The sequence below is a fragment of the Ziziphus jujuba genome, chromosome 12, assembly GCF_031755915.1.
Source record: "Ziziphus jujuba cultivar Dongzao chromosome 12, ASM3175591v1".
NCBI classification, from domain to species: Eukaryota; Viridiplantae; Streptophyta; class Magnoliopsida; order Rosales; family Rhamnaceae; genus Ziziphus; species Ziziphus jujuba.
Window position 1 is genome coordinate 16,616,567 of NC_083390.1, and position 9,971 is coordinate 16,626,537.

General features: G+C 30.7%; 1 protein-coding gene across 1 annotated transcript; it reads left to right on the top strand.

The window, feature by feature from the left end:
• Positions 1-6,237: 6,237 nt before the first annotated feature.
• On the top strand, positions 6,238-9,205 carry LOC107429090 (rhamnogalacturonan I rhamnosyltransferase 1). The gene is made up of 8 exons (XM_016039741.3): positions 6,238-6,475; positions 6,572-6,639; positions 6,780-6,868; positions 7,194-7,362; positions 7,495-7,784; positions 8,356-8,560; positions 8,642-8,799; positions 8,956-9,205. Exons 1-8 carry the CDS (start codon positions 6,238-6,240, stop codon positions 9,203-9,205), a joined length of 1,467 nt encoding a protein of 488 aa, XP_015895227.3.
• Positions 9,206-9,971: the final 766 nt, after the last annotated feature.

Consider the following 9,971-nt stretch of genomic DNA (forward strand, 5'->3'; position numbering starts at 1 on the left):
CGAGGATCACCAATCCGGTCTCCATCGATCCCAATTCCGCCGGAGGTGGCCGGAATTTGGCCGGAAAGTTTCGACCGGTTTTCAATCCCTCGTATCTCGCAAACCGCTTCGAATTTTTGAGATTGGAGGCCATTTTTGAACTCAGGGGACCCAAAATAGGGGGAGAGGAGGCTTAATTCGGACTGGGCTGGCCGGAAAACACAAGAAAAGAGGAGAGAGAAATTTTTCCGGCCGGCGGCTTCTCCGGCCCGATCGACGCGCGTCCGGCGGCCGGTGACTGTGAAAATTGGCGGCTGAGCTCGCCTCCTTCCTCCGCTCGTCACTGGCCGGCGCTTGCATGGTTCCGATGGCCGGAAAAAGTGCAGCAAGGAGAGAGAGAGAGACGGTCGGGAGAGAAAGAAAAGTCTATGTGTGTGTGTTTTGATGCTCGGGGAAGAAGAAGGAAAAAAAGGAAAAAAGAAAAAGAAAAAGAAAAGAAAGAAAAAAAGAAATGGTGTTGTCCCACGTGGGGAAAAGAAAAGAAAAAGAAAAAAAGAAAAAGAAAAGAAAAAGGAAAAGAAAAAGAAATAAAATAAAAATAATTAAATAATATTAATAATAATATTATTATTTAAAATAATAATTAAAATAATTTGGTTTTAAACATGGTTGACATGTGGGTTCTCAACATGGTGACACATGGTCACCTTCATTAAGTCACACGTGGCACATCGTTACGCGTTTAAAAAAATAATATTAAAATAATACAGTATTTGAAAAACTTTACAGGTCCATAACTTTCAAACCACATGTCCAAATTGGACGTGCCGCTAGTCTACGGACTCGTATCGACGAGCACTTCACAACCATGCATGAGTCAATGCTCAACCTTGCATGAATAAAAAGTCAACTCCGGCACCCCTTGGACAATTTGGACCTCAACTTGTTTTGCTCATAACTTTCAAACCGTAGCTCCGTTTTCAACGTGCTACCAGTCTATGAACTCATGCCAATGTGTACTTCGTAACGGTACTTCAGTCAACCTAGAATTCCAACCGGATCAAAAAGTCAACTTTTGACCCCTTCGGTCAACGGTCAACGGTCAACCTTGGCCAACGTGCAAAAATTCCGACATGGTTCGGGATGGGGTGTTACAATAAATTTTCCCAAGCAGTGAAAACAGGTCATGCGGATGGCCTAGATAGCCGAACCCAGAGATTGGAAATTCCTATAAAAACCAAAGAAGAAGAGTATTTCTACAGCAAATCCTTAGGAATGTTTGCCACCATTCACTTGAAGAACAGTATAAAAATCTACATAATATGGATATTGGATTATGGATTGATCAAGGATTATGGATATACATGGGGTGAGAGCTTATTGTTAATATTTGTCATCTAGGTTATCTACAAGGTACCCACAAAATGCAATGTAATTGTCTTTTTTCCGTTTTAGTATGTTTAAAGAGAAGATCATTCATTTTTGTGAGATTTATAATCACCATTCTTTAGTAAAGTGAGGTTGGTTTAGTTAGTATATTACTCATATCCGCATTTAAAATGTCATAAATTTGAAACATCGGAATAGAGGGAGAAATTGTTGTAAATGATAAAAAAAATTGATTAGCATTCTTTAATTTTGCTTTTTTTGCTAATCAAGAAAAACAGGTGAAAATTAAAACAAAAGAAAAAGATGTTGCATCTTTCATTGTTTTTTAGTTTCTTCATTTATTAGTTTTTTTTTTTTTAACAAATTCATTTATGAGCAATTAATGTGTTAAGAATTTTAAAAGTGTTTTTTCAACCTAAGGAGGGGGAACTTTCAATCGAATTGAAATTTGAACCTTAAATCTAGGCGTATAACTTGTGTACCAAGTTAATAAAGCCAATTCATTGCTTTTATTCACTAGATTTGTAGATAAAAATTGACACGAATACACTCTTATATGAAAGCTTGCACTTCACACCCAACATGTTTTTTGTTCTTGCATTTTGCACTCTAAATTTTCATTTTCATAAAATGTGCACTATTGTTCCCTTTAATACTTTCCATCTAATTTAGTAACAGAATAAGCATGTGCACCGCGTGTGACCATATAGCAAGGGCATCATATGTCTTTTCATACTATTATTTTTTATTTAGGAATCTTTCATTGCCCTCTTTCTCTATTCGATACGTCTAAGGCTCTGGACCATGCAGTTTTACTCATCTTAATTATGGTTGGTGAGGGAAGTGAGAAAATGAGGTTTTAGTGATTTATATCTAGTCCAAGTGCGAAAAGCTAGTGGCTTTTGGAGTTTGGCGATTAAACGAAGTAAATATATATATATATATATATATATATATTTCTAAGCTCTGCTAGCTCCTGTAAGAGTTGGTTTCCTATTTGATCTTGCAGAATAGAGAGAGAGAGAGAGAGACTAACATGGTCTTTTGGGGCCTATGTGTTTGATCCGTGGAATGACAGATGTTGCCTTTTGGTGCTTATGTGTTTGATCCGTGGAATGACAGAAAACAAAGAGTTTGGGTGGTTTTTGGGTCATAGCCATTCGAAAATGGCTTGAAGTTTTGCGGTGGTTTGGACCATTTGGGTACTACGAGGTTGCCATAAACTGATGGCCAAATAGCAGAGAACTAGGAGGGATGGGCTTGCAGAGGATGTTAGAGAAAAGGCATTTGGTAATGAAGATTTGGGAACTAAGACCGGTTTGCGGAGAAGAGATGAAGTGGTCTTTTACCGTTAGGTTAATCCCTAATTTCCAAATATATAAATAAAGAGAAAACAATGGTGTAAAAAGACATGTAATAACGTTGTTGTAGAAACACATGCAACACACATGCTTGATGAAAATTATGAAAGGAACCAACAATATGCATTTTATGAAAGTTTAAAGTGTAAAATATCAAAAAATAAATAAATAAATAAAATTGGGATATAAAGTTCAAGCTCCCACATAATTTAATATGCATTGATGCTAATTTCCTTAAAATAAATTAGGTGGTTTTGTACACAACACCTGGAACTATAAACACGACCGAAAAAATCCATAGGTAATTTTTCTTCTATTTTGTTCGTTAACCTTTCAAAGCTTATTAATTTGTAGTCTCTCTTGTGGCAGTTATGCATGTGAGAGGACTGAATTCGCGTTTGTAAACCTAATTTAATATTCAGCTATCAATAATTTTCTTTTCGGTTAAAAAAAATTGGATGATATAAAGTTAATCTTTACAAAAGTTATAGCTTCCTTTTTTTTTTTTTTTTTTTGCCTTTTCTCTTTTTTTTTTTTTTTTTTTTTTTTGAATCACATAACTTATATGTTTCAAAAAAAAAATATATATATATATATATATATATTTGAATTTTTAACACGAATTGTCTCATGAAAGAATCAGGTGGATTTTTTAACCCCTAGGAGGCCTCCAAATCTATAATTTGCTTTTCAATTTCCTTGACTCTTGGTGTTGAGGGTATTTCAGTTTAACCATTTGTTAAAAAATAAATTGATTTTTTTGTTCGTAGTAGGACAATTAATCTAGTACTCCGTTTAAACATTTGTACTATTTTTTAATATTTTGCTGATTCATTTGTACAAAATGCAATGTATACATATATAAATAAATAGAAATGCAGTAATTATTTAAATCTATAGCCAAATAAAAATAATATATAGTCACATTTATATCAGGTCAATATGATAATTTTAACATCAAATTTTTCATTATTAGCTTTTATATCACATTAAAATTTATGATTTAAAGTCAATTATTGATTAAATATGAAATTAATAATATATTAAAATTTTATTTAGACAAAATAATATAACAGAGACGAATAGATTTTTAATTTCAGCCTTAAATTAATTCAACAGTTGAAAAAAAAATAAAAAAAATTTGTTGGTAACACCATCACACGCACCAAATAGGAGATTGGTTGTGTATAAGTGATAATTATGAAGATAGACACTCAAAACAAATTCCCACCTTATCGTTAATCCCTATTATTAACTTTATAATTCCCTTTGATTTTAAATAATTATTATTTATTGTTTTACAAAATTAAATAATTACTGGCATATATATTCCATTTTGACGTAAATCTCCCCTGTCCGACCACTTCATAGTGACATTGTTGCTTGCTTGTCATGGCCATCGATATAAAGAAATGAATTTTGTATTTACTATATTATTGTTATATGGTCACATGTAACTAGCTTCCCAACTTTTTGTTTCTTTCAATTTGTTTTTTTTTTTTTTTTTTTTTTGATGAAATATTAATTTGGTAACTCTGATTGCACAATCATGTTGACATGTCTTAATAGAATGAAGAGGGTCAAGAGCCATCATAAATAATCAATTAATCCACATTCTAATTTATATTTTGCCTACCTAATTAAAATTGTATATGTTCAAATAAAATATTTCTACTCAATCTTATTCATTCCAATAAAGATTATCAATTAGGCGGCATAACTTTAAATCTGTAAAAGATACATAATCTCATATTTTATATAATATTTTCTAGAGTTAATTGCATTAGGGGATTAGGGGATGGCATCTTGGATCCTCAAATTTAAAACATTGCAATCAAATAAGATTGGCTCTTGGTAAGCCATTTACAACTACAATTAGGAGATCATAAATTCGATACACTAGAGTGAAGGAGAAAATTATTATAAATGATAAAAAAAAATTAAAATATTACAATTTAGATTCTCAAATTTCAATTTGTTGCATTTGGATTCAATTTAGACTTTTTTAGTAATAGTGCTTGATTGTTTAATCCCATTTACCAATATTAAAATACAATTGATCCAATTTGATGCTGTTTATGCCCATTTCAAATATTTTCCTTTTAATAGCCTCTAATTTAGTCAAGTGAGAATGGCTAAGCTGTTAAACTACTCACATCTACTGGCAGGTTGTATTGTAAATTTGAAACATCAAAATGGAAGGGGAGAGTTATTGTAAACTTGTGGGGTATTATTCTAAATGACCAAAAAAAGTGGCCTCTAATTCAGACACCTATTTTAACTTCGCCAAAAAATTTGATTGGATCAAAATACTACAAATTAAAATTAAAATTTAATTTAAATTGCAGTATTTGAAATTTGAAGATTCAAAATAAAATTATTGTCTTATTTCAAAAAAATAAAAATAAAAAGATACAATTCCCTCGGACTAGGGAATACTAGATTGGAACTAATCATATTTTCTAGTCTAATCTATTAGTTAGACTGCCTCAATCAACATTATAAGAACGTTGACTTCCACAACCACTGTATTATAGTATATATGATAGTGCATAAAAAATGGTATACATGGCAACTCATTACAACTACCCCAATTGGTAAATAAATTAATTAAAAACAAGAATCATTGACTACATTGGACCCGAATATACATATATATATATATATATATATAGAAATGGTGTTTTCTATATGTTATTTGTTTTAAAGAAATAGGAATTAACACGACAAACAAATTACAATGTAACGATTTGGTTGTCTCCTATAAAAACTTCTTAAGGTTTGTTTGATTTATAGAATAGATGTAGGGGTACAATATTTAGTTTTTTTTATGTTTGGTAATTTTTTTAATAATTTGGGAATAACTATTAAATAATAATATATATGCCTTTGAAAAAATATCAATTCCTTTTTAAAACTCTACAATATCTATTTCTATGTTTTAATTTAAACAAAATTTAAAATATTATATTGTATTTAGGTTTACATTGATTATCACATACTAAAAATATATAATAAATATAAATTTTAACTTTTAATTAAATTTTACTAAATTTGAACATTTTTCAAAAAAAAAATATTTATAAGGACTAAACTTTGATTTTAATTTAATATTTTTACCAAACACATAAGTAGAAATTACTATTCTTTTTTCTATTTTCTATTCTACATGAATAACTATTCTTATATTTTCAGGAATGATTATTGTGTTTACTAGACATATCCTTAATTTTCTTTCTAAAAGAAAGCATATCTATACCTTTCTAATCTTTCTATATATTCGCAAAGCTTCTCAGAAATAGAAATAGAAAGATTTTGTGAGAGGTTTTTTTTTTTTTTTTTCTTTTTTTTTTTTTTTTTTTGAAGTACTATTTGGAAAGAATCAATGTAAGGAAAGGATCAATGTAAGAAATCTGAAGAGATTGGTAATAGGAATAGGAGAGACTAAGAAATAGAAGTAGAAAGATTTTGAGAGTTTTTTAATTTTTTTTTTTTTTTTAAGTACTATATGGAAAGGACCAATGTGAGAAAATTGAAGAATTTGGTAATGGGAAGGATCAAAGCTTCTCGAATAACACAGTTGAAATGGTGGGCAATTGGAGCCACCATGTCCTTCATGATGTTGCTTCTGTGTGCGTTTAGGCTACAACTCATCTCTACCACTGCAACCGCCATTTCAATGGGGGCCGCCCCGGTTCTCACGTTTCAATCTTATGCCTCTAAACAAGTTAATAATCAACTTGAAAGTGAGTCCCCTGATCTTCTCTCAACATCAATTCATCACCAAGTACGTACGAGTCAAAATCACTCAGAAAAAAATATTGATTTTAACTATTCTTTAGGATTCTATGACAGCAATGGTTATCTGATTGTTTCCTCTAATGGAGGATTAAATCAAATGCGAGCTGGTGTAAGTAAGTTATATATATTTATATATATATAGTCCTGGTTATGCTAAACATTATTATTCATTTTTCCATCAATTTATTAAATCTATATGATAGATTTATTAATTTCATTTTATTATTATTCTTGAAATCTAAATTACAGATATGTGACATGGTGGCGATTGCAAGTTATTTGAATCTCACTCTTGTAGTTCCTGAATTGGATAATACCTCCTTTTGGCATGATAACAGGCAGGTTAATTTTCAAAACTATTTGTTAAGGGTTCGTTTGATAGCGTTTATATTTTTATGTTTTATTATTATTATTTTTTCAAGGGATTAATTAAGCATCATATTATAATGGCAAAAAGAAAAATATTTATCAGTGCTTCATTTTATAAACAGAAAATAGTTTTCAATTCATTTTTTTTTTCTTTTTTCTTTTTTTTTTTCTCTAAGCTCGTAGCTAGTAAAACTTAAACCAAGAAAAAATAAAATAAAATAAAAACAAAAATCTGAAAACAAAAAACCAAAATCATAAATGTTACCACGGAATATGGATTTCTACATTTGGCAGTAAGTTTGAAGATATATTTGATGTGGATTACTTTATCTCATCTTTGAGAGACCAAGTCCGCATAGTGAAGGAACTTCCTCCCAAGCAAAAGAGAAGAATGGAGAAAATAAGACAGATTGTTTCTTTTCCACCTGTTAAATGGTCTAACACTTCATTCTATTACAACGAGGTTGGTTAGTTTCCCATAAAGATTTTGTTAGAAATTTGCGTTTTATTATTTATTTATCATTATTATTATTTTTTACCATGATAGTTGGTATGAATAACTTTTCTGATCGATGTGTATACTGTTGTTATGCAGATACTTCCTCGGATAAATAGGTATGGTCTCCTTCATTTCACTAAAACTAATACGAGGCTCGCTAATAATGGTCTTCCTGTAGAGCTTCAACAGCTTCGTTGCAGAGTAAACTACAAAGCTCTAAGATTCACTACCCGGATTGAGGAAATGGGAAAGAAGATTGTTAGGATTCTGAGAAAAAATGGTCCGTTCCTAGTTCTTCATCTCAGATACGAAATGGACATGTTAGCATTTTGTGGTTGCACCGAAGGTTGCAACAACAGAGAAATTGAAGAGCTGACAAATATGAGGTTAGATAGCAATCTCCATTAATCGTGCAAGAGTCCAAATGGCAGTGAACCCGAGAGATGAATTCACCCCCATACTGATTGACATCTATTTATGTTGAATATATATATAAAGAGAGAGAGAGAGAGAGAGAGAGAGAGAGAGAGTCATGCTATATTAGATCAATACTATAGTTTTAGATATTAAATCTTCATTTATTAGTTATTTGATGAATTCTAGAGTTGGAATTTAAAATTCTATTATTGATATAATATAGATTTAGTGATATATTATAAATTCAACTTTTGAACCTTTTCAAAAGCTGAAATTTAAATTTCTTTAATAGTATACCTAACCATATAAAAGTTCACTTTTTCTTGGTAAGAATTTAGTATACCACTAACTATTAAAACGATCAAAGTGCTTATAACGGAAGATCTAGTAATAGAACTTTTAGATTGATCTAGTATATGTCTAAGTCTCTCTCTCTCTCTCTCTCTCTCTCTCTCTCTATATATATATATATATATATGTATACATAATTTTAATATGATAGGAATATAGTTTTTATCTTATGTTAGAAATCTTTATCAGACATGCATACTCTTGGGGGAATGAAAAAGAAATAGATTCTGAGAAGAGAAGAAAAGATGGACAGTGTCCTTTAACTCCGGAGGAAACTGCATTCGCATTGAGGGCATTGGGTATAGATCCTACTATACAAATTTATCTTGCTGCTGGTGATATATATGGAGGAGAAAAGAGAATGGCATCTTTAAAATTGGCTTTTCCTAATTTGGTTAGTATACTTTGACCTATATACATACAAGCAATATATATCTATATTTGTATGTATATTTGATGATTATATATGAAACAGGTCAAAAAGGAGACACTGCTAAAACCCTCAGACCTTAGACCCTTCAACAATCATTTAAACCAGATGGCTGCATTAGATTATATAGTGGCATTAGAAAGTGACATTTTTATTCCTACTTATGGAGGAAACATGGCAAAGGTTGTCGAAGGCCATCGACGGTATACTTCACAATAATTTAGCATTTTCTCTTCTCTCTTTTCTTCCCCCGTTGAGCTGTGTCTCTTTCTACATAAAATTGTGAAAATTTAGAGAAGAAAATTTCTTACTACTTCAATATTGCTGCATAGATTGTTAACATATAGGTTGTTCTGCAGGTATTTGGGGTTTAAGACCACGATTCTTCTAGACAGAAAGCTTACTGTCAACTTAATAGATCAATACAAGAATGGAAATCTTAGCTGGGTTGAATTTTCCCAAGCAATGAAAAGTAGTCATGCTGATCGAATTGGTAATCCAGCTCAAAGATTTAATATTCCTGGGAAACCTAAAGAAGAAGAATATTTTTATAGTAACCCACAAGAATGTTTGCCACCGATCAATCAAAGACCAAAGGTTTCTACGTAGTTGGTGGATGCTTAAATCAAAAAAGGCAATTTGGTATAAAACAGAGCCAACAACAGAGCAAAAAACAGAGCAGAAACAGAGCAAAGGCATTGCAAAAACAGAGTAAAAACAGAGTATAAACAAACCAACATTTTGGAAGTACTTTCTATTTAACATGAATAGCTTGCCTTCTCCAACAAAAGTGGATTAACTGGAAATAGATTTTTCAGGGGTTTTGGGATTGAACAAAGATGGAGAGTTTTGACTGATGTGAGAAAATTGTTCATCGTTAATCTTTTGGCATCTTTCTATCACAAAATGTAATGTGGTTATAAATTTCATGTTTTATGGAACGCCTTTTGCTTATTAAACTAAGAAAGATTGTTTATGTTTGAATTCTTTTTTAATACTTGAAATCTGCTCTTCTTTTTATTAGAAAACAATTAATGTCTTTTCAATCTGTTTCATCCGTTCATATGTGATAAGACACGTATAATATGTTACATAGATGAGGTGTATGAGTGATAAGTTTATTTTGTTATGAAATTTTGATTTTAAAATAAAAAGATGTTATTTTTTATCCCTAAAAACATGTTAATTTGAATAAAAAATATTTCAAAAAGAAATGACTAATATACGACCTTGTAAGCAAGTTAAAAAAATAAAAATAAAAATCTTACACAAGTAAATTGAAAATTTAAGAATAAGAGAATAAATTTGAATCCGTTAGATATATAGTTTTTGTTTGTCTTTTACCCTTTTTATTTTTATTTTTTATTTTTTATTT

What these genes read in the sequence shown, in the direction of transcription:
- LOC107429090 (XM_016039741.3), top strand. Translation starts at nt 6,238, where the DNA reads ATGGAAAGGACCAATGTGAGAAAATTGAAGAATTTGGTAATGGGAAGG. An exon ending in AGTTAATAATCAACTTGAAA is followed by an intron (nt 6,476 to 6,571) that starts GTGAGTCCCCTG and finishes ACTATTCTTTAG; the next exon opens with GATTCTATGACAGCAATGGT. An exon ending in CTTCATTCTATTACAACGAG is followed by an intron (nt 7,363 to 7,494) that starts GTTGGTTAGTTT and finishes GTTGTTATGCAG; the next exon opens with ATACTTCCTCGGATAAATAG.